Source organism: Hippocampus guttulatus, chromosome 12 (assembly GCF_054856545.1).
Source record: "Hippocampus guttulatus isolate MCC_2025c chromosome 12, RoL_Hgut_1.0, whole genome shotgun sequence".
Lineage (NCBI taxonomy): Eukaryota > Metazoa > Chordata > Actinopteri > Syngnathiformes > Syngnathidae > Hippocampus > Hippocampus guttulatus.
This window is the reverse complement of record NC_141272.1, coordinates 12,705,429-12,719,863: the sequence shown is the minus strand read 5'-3', so window position 1 is coordinate 12,719,863 and position 14,435 is coordinate 12,705,429. Positions and strand designations below refer to the sequence as shown.

The 14,435-nt window shown below is 41.7% G+C and overlaps 1 protein-coding gene across 2 annotated transcripts in view; it reads left to right on the top strand.

Annotated features, from left to right (window-relative positions):
* Positions 1-13,559, top strand: part of alcamb (activated leukocyte cell adhesion molecule b) — a 42,212-nt gene extending 28,653 nt beyond the window's left edge. The window contains exons 4-16 of one of the 2 annotated variants that reach the window (XM_086126065.1): positions 229-293; positions 653-740; positions 1,826-1,999; positions 2,474-2,598; positions 2,686-2,818; positions 3,086-3,198; positions 3,301-3,427; positions 6,001-6,122; positions 8,267-8,399; positions 10,328-10,357; positions 10,685-10,796; positions 11,752-11,897; positions 11,968-13,559. In XM_086126065.1, the coding sequence (XP_085982191.1) occupies positions 229-293; positions 653-740; positions 1,826-1,999; positions 2,474-2,598; positions 2,686-2,818; positions 3,086-3,198; positions 3,301-3,427; positions 6,001-6,122; positions 8,267-8,399; positions 10,328-10,357; positions 10,685-10,796; positions 11,752-11,854 (1,325 nt within the window). In that variant the 3' untranslated portion in view covers positions 11,855-11,897; positions 11,968-13,559. The remainder of the gene's footprint in view (positions 1-228; positions 294-652; positions 741-1,825; positions 2,000-2,473; positions 2,599-2,685; positions 2,819-3,085; positions 3,199-3,300; positions 3,428-6,000; positions 6,123-8,266; positions 8,400-10,327; positions 10,358-10,684; positions 10,797-11,751; positions 11,898-11,967) is intronic. The other variant, XM_086126066.1, reaches the window with a different exon arrangement.
* Positions 13,560-14,435: the final 876 nt, after the last annotated feature.

Below are 14,435 nucleotides of genomic sequence, written 5' to 3'. Positions count from 1 at the left end.
AACAAAATGTTTATATTAAAGCACAAATGAGACCCCCTTCCATTCAATGACCCTTAATTCCCGTGGGAAGTTTCCAATGTGGAATATATCCAAAATGTCACCCATTTTAAATTCACATTGAAATACACTGGAAATTTAGAGAAAAACTTTGTAACCTCTGCCTGCTTCCTGCTGCACTTTATGATCGCATTTGGATTATTAATATATTCATAATTGTGTGTATTGCAGAGGCGCCTGCAGGGGTGGAGGTTTCTGACAAGGCACAAGAGCTGGCCATTGGCAAACTTACAAAGGTATGATTTTATTTTTTTTATTACCTGTGTGTGACAAACATTTCCTATATCGACATTAAAAAAAACCACACACACACACATCAAGGGAACCCCCACTCGTGAGGCGTGGCAGCAACTATTTTACTACAATAAAGAGTCCTTTTGAAGTGGTGCTCATGAATTAGTAACAAGCACATTCGTCGCTGCTGCAATTAGAATACCCAAAGTACCGGAAAGGAGTCTTTGGGCATTTCATGGTCTGTTGCCTAGAATATCCTCAGATCATCAGAAGGCGTCGGTGGGGGTGGTTTGACTGCTACTCAGTGTAAACAATGACGTTGGAAGTGTTTTTGATGGATTTTTGTCTTTCTGTCCCGCAGCTGGCCACATGTATCGCAAAGGACGCCAATCCGGCAGCCAACATCACATGGCTCAAGAACAACAAACCCCTGGTGGATGGCGGGAAAGGTGTGTTATTGTGTTACAAAACTCATCATCGGAGTAGGATGTGCTCAGTATTAATGTCATGAAAACACATGTGAGTATTGGGTTTGTCTTTAGTTTGTATTGGCACTTGTGGTCCTTTGCCTTTATACATCATCACCATGGATTTCAAGTCTCATAGTCACGTGTTAAGTTGCAGGGCTATTGCAAACCGCGGCATTGATTGAGAATTCATCCCACATTAGCTGCGTAAAAACCAACTACGGGGATCACAATACCAATTTCTCAATACCTTGTCCCCCTTTTTACTCTCTGTAGAGTTTTGTTACCTGTTCAAAGGTTTCCAAGCAGACACCATATGGGTGATAGCAACCATTTCTGTTCACTAATTGTTCAATATTTTCATCTTTGCTCTGTCATTGTAAGAGTGAAGGAAACCCAGTGAGAAATTACTCAAATAAACACGCGTGTTGACGTTAGCTTAGCCGAGACATGCAGAATTTATACTGCTCAGTCACCATATGACTGCAGTGGTCTGCTACTGTACTTTGCTGCTCTCATTCTCCTGTTAAATTGTATTCAGTATTAAATACAGCGAGTTGTGCAAAAAATGATTCATCAAGAGCTCATTAACTCCCCAGGGAGAAACTTCAATTGGCGGAGCAGACAATAAATGGCATCCAGTATTAAATACATAAATCATTGTTTTTTAGGGTACTGTATATCATTGACTTGACTTGTGCTGTGTTATATTATTCTGTTATGCTAACTGTCTTGTTTATGTTAAGAAACCTACCTTGAGACTACGGCTGAAAATTAGCATTTATGCTCAGTCCGGCACATTTACACTGTTGTGTTGATTAAAGTGCACTGTCCCAATGAAATAAATGAATAAAAAAATAAATAAAATGGACTGATGATTCGATGCTGCATGGAAAATTGACCACCCTAAAGTCTGTTCGTCCTAGTCCGGAATTCCTAGTGAAGTCTGTTTGTAGTGTACGTTGAAAGAGTACGAGTCAACAGACATTTTTGCATGGGGCTAAAGTTGCCGTGAATTTATGTTTGTGTCTGGCGAGCTCCAGCTTATTGTTTGTTTTTCGGCGCAGGCGTTTCCATCCGAGCCTCGGTGCAGGTGGACCCGGCGAGCGGCCTGTCGAGCACCTCGTCCATACTGGAGTACTCGGCTACAAAGGAGGACACCGACGCCCGGTTCTCATGCAGCGCTCAGCACGTCGTGGGGAAGGAGCTGGCATCGTCTGCGCTCACTTTCACCATCACATGTGAGCCGAACGCTTTCTCTGCATTTGGATGCAACATTGCTATTGTTTCTTTGAGTTTCATCATCGCGGAGTATGAAATAATCATTTTGACGTGTGTTTACCTCCCTTGACAAAAGGATTTTTTTTCCCTTTCTTTTTTACATCCCAGCTCCGTTGTGCATGTTGTCTGGAAAAAAAAAGCCTCCAGACTTTTGGTCTTTAGTGCAAAATGGGGTTAATGGAGAAGCCGCATGAAATATTGAGCCACCTTGCCCGGCGTAGCCTCCAAATAAGCAGGTGCAGTTTCACGTGGGGAGGCTAACACAGTCTTCTCTGTGCTGTGTTAAATTTGGATTTTTTTTCACTTTACAGAGACTTTCAATGAAGTTACCACAATATTCGAATCACCACTCCATACGATGCCGTGCATTTCTAAACTGTAGACCAGTTCTCCCATTTGAGCGCTTGGAGTTTCTGCCCCTTTGCTCCCTCCAGACTCCACGGAGAACATTGTCCTGCAGGTGATTGCCCCAGAACCTCTGGTGGAAGGTGACAACGTGACCCTGAAGTGCACGGCAGACGGCAACCCTGCCCCGACCAGCTTCAACTTCCACGTGAAGGTACACTCATGAGTCTGTAGTCTCTTATTGTGTCATCAATCAGCAGAGCATCCCGAGCTAATCAGCAGCTATTGTGTGTCTTTGCAGGGCGATGTCATTCCTGTGAAAAATATGGATACCTACACACTCACTCATGTCTCGCGTGACGACACCGGTGAATATCAATGCTCCCTAATTGACAACCCCGCCATGATGGCTTCCAAGGACGTCACAGTCAATTGTAAGACACCACGCTGCCTTTCTCTGAAAGATTATCCCATCAGAGATGTCATTTTTCTCCTCTTTTGGAGCCTCCGGACTTGCTGTCGAGACTGAAGCGTGTTGGCCCCGTCGCTTTCAGATTTCTTGCTCTCCTCACTTTGTTGTGTCATCCTCTGCTAAAAAGCTGCGGCGCAGCAAGAGGAGTGTAACAATAATAGAAATATCTCTGAGCTTGTCAGAGCTGGGAGACGTTTTGCCATCCTCTCATGTCTTTTTTCTCTCTTAGACCTAGACATCAAATTAAGTCCCACCGGGAGCGTCGTCAAGGCAGCTGGGGAGGCCTTGGAGCTATCTTTCCAGATCGACTCTTCAGGACAATCAAAGGTCTCTTGGACCAAGGTAAAAAAAAAAAATACACTCAACGACTTCCACTGCTGAAAGTGTCTGCTTCAAAGAATGAATTTGTTCTTGAAATGAAAAATATTGTTACGTTCTCATCAGGACAATGTCAAGCTGGACAAAGAGCCCAAGTTTACCGAGCTCAAGTACTCTGATTCTGGCCGCTATGAGAGTGACGTGAAGATGGGAGCACTTAGCAAGAAGGTTTTTTTTGACCTGGTTGTTGAAGGTAAGAGCCCTAGAAAAAACACACTCACTCACTTCTGGTGGGCATAAAATAATAGTCAATGCAACATTGATCTACTACATAAAGATAAGGTTTCAGAGTTTGTGCTCATGTGCTACTGGTTGCACCGGTGCGACCAGCCTTTTGAGCGGTTGGAGAAGAAGGTGTTCGTGACAATACCTCTGTACCAAATGGTTAATATTTGCTTACGTGCAATTTGCGTGAGTCTGTTGTACGTCTATTTATTTAATTTATCCAAGACATTTTATTTATTGTTCTGCATTTCAATGCCAATGTTCAATATTGAGTTTGTTCTTGTTCTGCATTTCAATGCCAATGTTCAATGTTCCTGAGAAGAAAGTTATTTGCTCTTTAAAAAAAAAAAAAAACTCAATTTCCGATGATTTATCGCGGTATCTGCAGTGTAGAAAAACAATGATGAAATTGATTGTTCGAAAAATGTGTTATTGGGACCGGCCTTGGTAAGTGACCTACGCCCATCAAATATAAAGTGTAAAAAGCTGCATATGATAAGAGGATAAGAACAACTGAAAACGCCTTGAATGGTAAGTTACGGCCTGATATGTTCAAAAGTTCGAAGCAACACCCTGACACAGATCACTTCAAGCAAACTTGAGTAAGTTAGCAGTCTTGTGGACTTGTGATTCAAATAAATAACTTTATGATGACCAGATTGTAGTTGATCATATACCAGTCAATATTGCCTAAAAAGGCAGGCAGCAATGTTATATTAAAAAAAAAAAAAGTGAACCTGTAATACCTCATTGTTGAATGTGATGCAGTGGAAAATGTGGCTGCACCTAACTTGTGTGCTGCTGCACCAAAATAAAAACATTGGGTGTACCAGTGCAAAAGGTTAGTCGAGAGCCCTGATATGCACTGACCTCGTACATGTATGTGGATGTCAGGGGTGTCCAAACGTTTTCGTTTGAGGGCCGCATACATAAAAATAGAAAGATGAAAGGGCGGCCCGGTAGTCCAGTGGTTAGCACGTCGGCTTCACAGTGCAGAGGTACCGGGTTCGATTCCAGCTCCGGCCTCCCTGTGTGGAGTTTGCATGTTCTCCCCGGGGCCTGTGTGGGTTTTCTCCGGGTGCTCCGGTTTCCTCCCACATTCCAAAAACATGCATGGCAGGCTGATTGGACGCTCTAAATTGTCCCGAGGTGTGAGTGTGGGCGTGGATGGTTGTTCGTCTCTGTGTGCCCTGCGATTGGCTGGCAACTGATTCAGGGTGTCCCCCGCCTACTGCCCAAAGACGGCTGGGATAGGCTCCAGCACCCCCCGCGATCCTAGTGAGGATCAAGCGGTTCGGAAAATGGATGGATGGATGGATGAAAGGGCCACTTTAAAATTCTTCAGTGTTTTGAAACATGCTAAAGTCAGTCGAGTCAATCCAGAATCGTTACTGCATAGCATAGTTTGTGTACCCAAGCAAAATTTGTCCCCCAAAAAATGTGGCAAATTGATCTGTTCGGGAACCGAGGTTCTGTTCGGAGGTTCCATTTTTTTTCGTTTATTTGTTTGCTTCATTCAAGTCATTGCTTTTGAATTTATATCTTACTTATGGTTGACACCACTCCAATTTCGTGTTTTTATATCAGATTTAATGGACTGTGCACCTCTACTCTACCACAGTAAAATTTCATTTAATGTTCTGCACACCTCTAATATACCGTATTTAATCACCAAAGTGCATCCGATGTACCATATTTAGATCATATTGAATGGACTTTGCACTTCAAATGAAACACATTCACATCATATGTGTAGCTCGAGTATTTTGGACAATATTTCATGGTCCATGCAGCTCTATTGTACTCTTTTGACATCATGTGTAATGGTTTTTGACCAACTTATGTACCACATCATAATACATTTTCTGTGTACCTTGATTGTACTATATTTACATCATATTTAAAATTTCACTTTGGGGTTTGTTTGTTTTTAAATCATGGGTGTATTTGTTTTGTTATTTTTCTAGGTGAAGTCATTTGTATAATTACATGTTATCCACTGACAATAAGTGGTGATCAGCTCTCACTAAATATGACCTCAATTCCTTCGATTGTCATATCAGTCAAGCTGAACTCAGCAAGTCAAGCAACCCCTCCATGGCTATAATTTCAGCATAACCCTGAGGGATGCACATTTTATGAGCATTGCGAGCAAATGTTACGCTCAATAAGCATAAATTAGCATGCCCCTTTTTCTTTTCTTTTTTTTTTTTTGCATACAAAAAAAATGCAGTGTAAAAACCCTTTGTGATTTTTCTGCATTTCTGTGCCCAGCTGTCCAGGACCTGTTGCCAGGCAACTATCTGAGACTCCACAAAGTCCCAGACAGCTGTACACTTAAAGAAAATGTGTGTGTGTGTGTGCATCAAATATATATATATATATTTATTTTTTTGCACACATACACACACCAGGATATTAGTTAAATTATGTCCTTTTGACTAATTACCAGTAGTCAGCTTTGCTGACTTTATTTTGGATGTGTGCGTTTTTGTAAATGAAAAGAAAAAAGAACATCACAACAACAGCATCCCGTTGCAGGCGCTCCAGTGATCAAACAGCTGTCCAAACAGCGTAGTGAAGACGGTCAACATAAAGTCTTGATTTGTGAGGCCGAGGGCTCTCCAAAGCCATCTGTTTCCTGGAGCATCAATGGCACCTCGGTATGTATGAACACACACACACACACACACACACATACACACACTGCCAAAGCAGCGGCAGCACTTGGAAATTATTAATTGCCTTTCTTAGAAAAATATACAAGCAGTAGCAAAAAGGGTGTCACAAATATTTTTCTGTTTTTGTGCATATATAAGTCTGTGTGTGTGTGCGTGTGTGTGTGTGTTTTGTTTTTCTTCTTTTACCTAAGACGCACCACAGCGTATGGCTGTGTTCTCCCTTTTAGTTAATTTTCTTTAACACCTTGCATTGAAATGAAACGGTGTTCTTTTCATCTGTTCGCCATATTAGCATTCACGATGCATCCCCAAATGAGATGTAAAAAAAACAAAAACGAATAGTCTGCCTTGACAATGCTAATGACACTCAGTCTTTTTCAAGAAAAAAAAGTCGATTAGTGTATTTCATTTAAAGTTGTTTCAAAAGAATATGTTAAAAAACGATATTATGAGAGTAAACTTGTTTTTAGGGCAAAAGAAGAAAATGTCAAAAGGAAACATAATTACAATAGTACTTTATAGTTCGGGAAAAATATATAACAATAATTTTTTTATGTTAGAAAAACCTATTAAAATATTACAGGAATAGCATTTTCCTTTCAATGTACGGCATGTAAGTTTTTCTGAAACAGGATGTCATAAATGTATAAATGAACTTCTATGTATGAAGTTGTATTTTGGGCAGGGACTAAGAGGAAAAAATCATTGTGTGAACAAAACTTAATTTATCGAATATTGTTTTTGATAATAGTTTCATTCAATCAAGTTTCATTTTTCTGAGACAAAAAAAACAATGTAACACACACACACACAAAAACGAAAAACCTTTCATTACCGGAGTACCCAGAGAAAACCCACACAGGCACGGGGAGAACATGCAAACTCCACTCATGAAGGCTGGAGCCCGGAATCGAACCCTGCACCTCTGCACTGTGAGGCGGACATGCTAACCAGGCCACCCACCCCAAGAATTTGTGGGTTTAAAATAAAGTGTCAACGCAATAATAGTGCAAGTGTCAGTAATACGCAGGTATTCATATTCTCATATTCTCGATTCATAGCAGGGGTCCACTGTACAATAAAAAGAATAAAATAACAAAGCTTTCCACAGCATAAGAGGAGGGTTGATGGGCTTCTTCCACACTGCTTAATTGATGAAGTCATGAAGGCATGTCTGAATACAGTACTTTTGTCATTCATCACAAATAACTGATGCTGGCATGACAACCGTCTCGTCTTAACGGTTCGCCGTGTCACGGTCATACTTTCTTACTGAGTCATGTCTGCGAATGTGTGTGTGTGGGGGGGGGGGGGGGGGGGGGGTGCGCGTGCGCGCGCGCGCGCGTATTTTTTTTTTTTAAAAGAAAGTCAAACTAGTAGAACATTGCCTCCTAGTGGTGTCAACAAGCACTTAACATTCTGTGACTTTCCTTTATTACAAATCGAGCCAGGAGTCACCAACTCCAGTCCTGGGCAGGCGGGCTGGCTATCCAACATGTTTTAGATGTTTCCATCCTCCAACACACCTGATTCAGTTGTTGTTGTTGTTGTTGTTGTTTTATGTCACACTCCACAATACTCCATATAAAAAAAACTAAAATACTCAACAGTAGTAAAAGTAAAACATAGACTTTTTGAGACATCAAACTGATGAAAACGAATAAACCCACACTAAAAACTAACTAAAACTAATTGAATTTTGGATGGGGATCCACAACTATTCGAACCCTGATCAAAACTGTGTATTATTGTTGATTATTGAGCTCAAAGCTGTAACATGCGCGGTTTATGCCCCAATAATGAGGCAACAACTTTTAATCAGAGATGGCCTAAATGCATTTTTGACGGTGACTTCAATTTTTTTTCCCAAGCATTTCGGGTTTTTGGAGATATTTTCATTTATTGTTAAATTTGACCTATAAAAGCTTGCGCAATGCAGATTTTACCATGTGGTGCAATTTATAGCTAAGACGTTTCAGGAAAAAATAAATTAAGTGGACGGCAGGTTTTATTGGTGAGGATTTGGGGAAATATGCAAGAAATTGTATGCTGCTGTAAAAATAAAATAAAAAAAACAATCAGTGCTCAGAAAAGGCAAATGAACTGTGCTGGATTTTGTCCTGCAGCTTGAAGAAAGTCCCTTCCTCAATGGCAAGGTCACGCACAAAATCACGGTGGTGCCCACCATCAACCTGACGGTCTCGTGCACCGTGTCCAATGAGTTTGGCGTGGACACATGGACCATCGATGTGTCTTCTCGTAAGTATTCATCCTCCTTGGCGGTGTCATCCGCTGAGGTGTGTCGTTTCACCTCCCCGCCCACCGACGCAGCTCTTCAACTCTGCTCGCATGACATCACAACACGAATCATGTTCACTCTTATTAACCATCACCTTACTGTTTGTTTGGTTTTTTTTCCTTTCCAGGTAAAAAAAAAATTAATGGACAAAAGTATTTGGTCACTTAGCCTTTGCAAAAACAGGACACGACTGGGGAAGAAAATGTGGAAAAAAGAGAATGAATGGATTTCAATAATTATTTTAGCTTCTTTCACAGAATGCAAGAAATGTGAATATTGGAGATATTACACTGACAGTGTCTCCCACCATTTATTGAGCCAAGGCACATATTTTACAGAAGAACAAAATGGCACACCAGCAAAACAGAAAGATCACAGAAAGCATTTATGTACCTTCTGCCATCTAGTGGAACAACATTTAATTTAGCCTGTCACTATACGTCACTGGCAGAGATAAATGTCCAATGATAGTTTTGTTGTTGTTAGTGGGGGTGGGAGGGAGATGATAAATTGAAAATGGAGAATTTCACACAGCACATTAATTGTTGGGAATCACTGCACTGCACGTATTTAATATGCCAAATCATTTTTATCTGATTACTTGATTAATTGGTGTGTTTATCGATACAATCATAGTCCATATTAAAAAAACAATACATGCAGCCCTATCTAATACATCAACTATAAATGGGCTGTCACTTGTACAGCGCTTTTCTACCTTCAGTACTCAAAGCGCTTGACACTGTTTCATTTACCTCCTGATGATGCAGCATCAGGAGCAATTGGTGGTTCAGTGTTTTGATCAAGGACACTTCGATAAAGTCGCAATGACCGGGGATTGATCCCCCAACCTCTGGGTTGGGAGACAACCACTCGACCATGCCGCCCCCGAGAATTATAATCTAAAATCTAAACAACGGACTCCGGCGGGTTCACCTATTGGCAGACTATTTTTTTTCCAATACATAGTATATAGTTTTGATGGTTGATGCTCATTCGTAGTATATCCGTGCTTCTACAAGAATTTCCTTCCATCCATCCATCCATCCATCCATTTTCTAATCCGCTTATCTTCACGAGGGTTGCAGGCAGCCTATCCCAGCTGTCTTCGGGCAGTAGGCAGGGGACACCCTGAACTGGTTACCAGCCAATCACAGGGCACACATAGACAAAAAAAAAAACGTTCGCGCCCACAATCACATCTAGGGACAATTTAGAGCGGTATGTCGGAGGAAACTGGAGTACCCGGAGAAAACCCATGCAGGCACGGGGAGAACATGCAAACTCCACTCAGGAAGGGCGGAGCTGGAATCGAACCCTGCACCACTGCACTGTGAGGTGGACGTGCTAACCAGTCCTCCATTGTGCCACCCTCCACAAGAATTTGTGGGTTTAAAATAAAATGTCAACGCAATAATCGTGCAAGCGTGAATAATATACAGATATTCATTTTCACAATTCTTAGCAGGGGTCCACTGTACAATAAAAAGAATAAAATAACAAAGCTTTCCATAACATAAGAGGAGGGTTAATCTCGGCTTCTTCCACACTGCTGAATTGATAAAGTCATGAAGGCATGTCTGAATACTTTTGTCATTCATCACAAATAACTGATGCTGGCATGACAACAGTCTCGTCTCAACGGTTCGCCATGTCACTGTCTCATTCTGTCTTACTGAGTCATGTCTGCGCATGCATGTGTGTGTGTGCGTGTGTGTGTGTGTGTGTGTGTGTGTGTGTGTGTGTGTGTGTTGGGATGCTGGGACTCGATCTGTCCTCCCTCTGATCTGAACCTCCTGCACGCAGACAGTAGACTAGACATAGCGTTAGATGTCATTTTTGCCTTGGTTGGACGTTAATTTTTTTTTTTTTTCGTATCTGATTTCAGTATTTGAGGAGGTGAGAGTGGATAAACGAGGTAAGTGTTCTTGCTTGTGAGAATTGGGGGAAGTGGCTGGAAATCAAATGTTCTTTGAAAGAATTACCGGTAGATAAATACACAGGAGGAACAGTGCCACCAGCATCCTGGCAAACATGACCCATTCTCCTGCTGGCTGAACAAATGACGTGGTAAACGGGATTTCTGTCATGAACATTTACCACAGCGATTCATAATCATGTACAGGGGCAGTGTGTCCATCCAGCCGATATGTTAAGGGTACAACTTCCTGTTTGTGGTCAGGAGGTCCACACTTGTGCGTGACCGTCAGGTGTGTGACGGTTGTGTTTGTCTTTTGTCGTGCAGACGAATCGGAGGACGCCGATCAAACCAAGTTGGTGGTTGGAGTGGTGGTCGGCCTTTTTATCGCCACCATGGTCATTGGGCTGGCTTACGGAATCTGCCAGAAGAAATCCAAGTGAGTCAGAATCGAGCCTACTACACAGTACAGCGGAATAGAGGGGAATAAGGCCTCAATTAACGTTAACACCATGCAACTAGAAGGGACACAATCATGAACCCCTGTCACATAAACAGAATTCTCCAGTTGAAATTTTCAACACAACCGTGCCATTCTCACATTAGCCAGCATACTAGCCTGAATAAGACACGAGCACAAACTCAACATCGCCCATGGCCAAACAAATATGCACACTAGCACCAAACACAAACAGTCTTTAGTCATTAAACTTACAGACCTATGCAAACAATAATAGATATTTGGGAATACAAGCAAATTGTAACGCAATTTGTAAATTACGTGACCATTTGGAGCTGCATCATAGGAGAAGTACAAACATACTTTTACTTTTGGCTGCACGAGGTGCATTCAAGTCAACAAAAACAACAAAAAAAACAGTATCATTGCATTCAACCTAAAGATGACACAAAAGTAAGACTTTGCTTTGGCCTAATTCTAAAAACAGCCAATCGAGAAGATCTTCGGTAACTGAGGATAGGTTCCGCCAAAAAGGTTCACTGTAATGATTAGCACTTAGGGCTGGATTCTATTGATTATCCCATTGATTCATCAAATAATTGGATAAAATGACATTACGCCTGTGTGTGTGTGTGTGTGTGTGTGTGTGTGTGTGTGTGTGTGTGTGTGTGTGTGTGTGTGTGTGTGTGTGTGTGTGTGTGTGTGTGGCTTTAAATGTTTGGGGTCCTGGCTTGGTGAGTGACGTGGGTGTCAGTGGAGGAGAATGCAAATACACTGGGTGCAGCGCACAGTGCAGAAACATTCGGCCACGTGGAAAAAATTATCCCAGCGAAGCTTCAAAGCAGATCTCTTGCTTTGACTATTTTTTGTAATTGAATTATTCGATTCATCGTCCCAGCTCTCGTCATTGTGAAACATGTACCGTCCTCCACAGGCAAGGCAGCTGGAAGACTGGCGAGAAGGAGAACGGCTCCTCCGATGAGGAGCGAAAGCTCGAGGAGAAGGTGGAGGAGAACAGCCAAAAAGCTGAAGTGTAGAGGAACGCGAAAGCCACCTACAATCCTGTGGGAATGCGAAAAGGTTGCATCCGGAGACATTTGCACACGATCATATCAATGTGAATTCTAACTAACATTGTGGTCCTTTGCAGTGAGAACATAGAACATTTCACGTTTCTCCTCCTCACTTCATCTTTTGGGAAACGAAGAAAAAAAAGTGTACATTACAATGAAGACAACTTGGATTTGATTTCAGGGAGAATTTGACTACAAATCCAATCACACGCTGGGAAAAAAAACAACAATAATTGGATACTATATGTGATATACATGCACTACTTGACACGCTCATATACGTACACAGTGTAGCTCTGTCTTATGTTAGCAATCATGGTTGTTAGGAAAGAGCATTTTTTAGTTAGCTGCTGCCAGTGAAATAACTTCTAGTCCAGTTTTGTCTTTGCTGTAAAGATGTGTACGAAGTGCATCGTGGCTTATGTCATCTATTCTTTGGGGGGGGGTTAAATGTACATACCGTATTTTCCACACTAAAAGGCGCACTGGATTATGAGGCGCACCTTCAATGAATGGCCTATTTTGTCATTTTTTTTATACATTGGGAGCCCCGCGTTATAAGACTCACTCTAGAATGCATCCACTAGATGGAGCTACGCTCTAGCAAACACCAACGGAACAATCAGATGTCAGTAAAACTTATTTAATAAAGCAGCGACACAGTTCACTTAACCAACAGCAAGCTATAACATTGACTCGTTAACGTTGAACTCTCTTGCCGCTGCTCTATTTCCGTGTTCAGCTGCATAACCCTATCGCCTTAAGTTTGAACTCTGCATTGTCAGCATGTCTCGAGCCAGGAGCCTTTTTGGAGTCGAAATATTACCATAATGACCATACACAAGGCCCATCGAATTTTAAGGCGCGCTGTGAGCTTTTAAGAAAATGGAAGGCTTTTAGGTGCGCCTTTTAGTGCGGAAAATATGGTACATGTGTATGTTCATTTGCATCGAGAAATGGCTAAAGGGTTAGTACTGAAGTTGGCGAGAATGTGCCATTTATGATTTTTTTTTTCCAAATGTACTGTACGGCATCGAACGTCAACGACCGGGTAGATCGGCCGAGCAAGTGATTTGGATGGATTTGATGTCCATTTCGCATCCCTTACACATAGGTGTCAAACTCAGGTCCTGGAGGGCCACTGTCCTGCATGTTTTCCAAGTCTCCCTGTTGCAACACACCTGATTTATAATGATCAGATCATCAGCAAGCTCTGCAGAAGCCTAACATTGAACCTGTTCATTTGAATCAGGTGTGTTGCAACAGGGAGACTTGGAAAACATGCAGGACAGTGGCCCTCCAGGACCTGAGTTTGACACCTATGCCTTACAAGGAAATCTACCTGCTCGTGTCTGCATTCAATGATTCATGTTTGAGTTGTTGAGTTGCCACTGCTGGTTCTCAAAATGGGACAATGCCATTGTGAAGTATGAATATTATTTTGTTGTTGCTGTTGCTATTTATGTTGGGCAAGATGAACGTCCGGTAATTTGAATTATAGATGAAAACACGATTACAGGCTTGAGATACGTAGTTGATAATTTCTGAATTGAAAGCATCCAATTAGAAGAATGACCAAAGAAAGTAAACATTGCCATGCAAGTACTGTAAATATCTGTTTTGTTTTTTTTGTACTTTTGTTTAAAATAAAGTGGTCATGTGGAAAACATTTGCTCACTGTCTTTTTTTCCTTTTCTATTGTTGTCAGTGGACTTTTCATTGCCATGGCTTCACAAATGCACATCAGCTCCCTATTCAAGGGTTTATGCCACATCTTCCCTCAATTAAATATTTTAATTTAGCAGCATTTTGTTTTTATTCCCATAATTGGTTAAACCGGTATGTAACCGAAGTTATATGAATTGGGTTGTTTTACTGAAAAAAAAAAACAGGAAAATATTTCTCTGATGTTTAATCCACAAATTTTTAGATGTTGAACTGAAATGACTTGAATTGGTTACTTTTAGTCGTGATTGTTTAAATGTATCGTATTACCCCCCCGCCCAAAAAAAATTTTCAGTAATGTTTAATACGCCTGCATGTCAATCTACAACTGAAATAATTGTTGTTGGGGCCACCTAGTGCCCACGGGCCCTACGTTTGTGAATTTCTGTACCTGAGTACATAATTGTCCCTGTCTACTATGTGAGGGAATACGGTTTAAAAGAATACTAGTGAAATATAATAATCTGCTCTGATCTGCACCTCACAGTGCAGAGGTGCAGGGTTTGATTCCAGCGCCGGCCTTCCTATGTGGAGTTAGCACATTCTTTGCACTGGGTTTTCTCTGAGTACTCCGGTTTCCTCCCACATTCCCAAAGCATGCGTGGCAGGTTAATGGAACACTCAACATTGTCCCTAGTTAAGAATGTGAGCGCGGATGGTTGTTCATCTGTGTGCCCTACGATTGGCTGGCAACCAGTTCAGGGTGTCCCCCGCCTACTGCCCGAAGACCGCTGGGATAGACTCCAGCACGCCCCGTAACCCTTGTGACGATAAGCGGAATAGAAAATGGTTGGATGGATGGATGATCTGAATACAATGC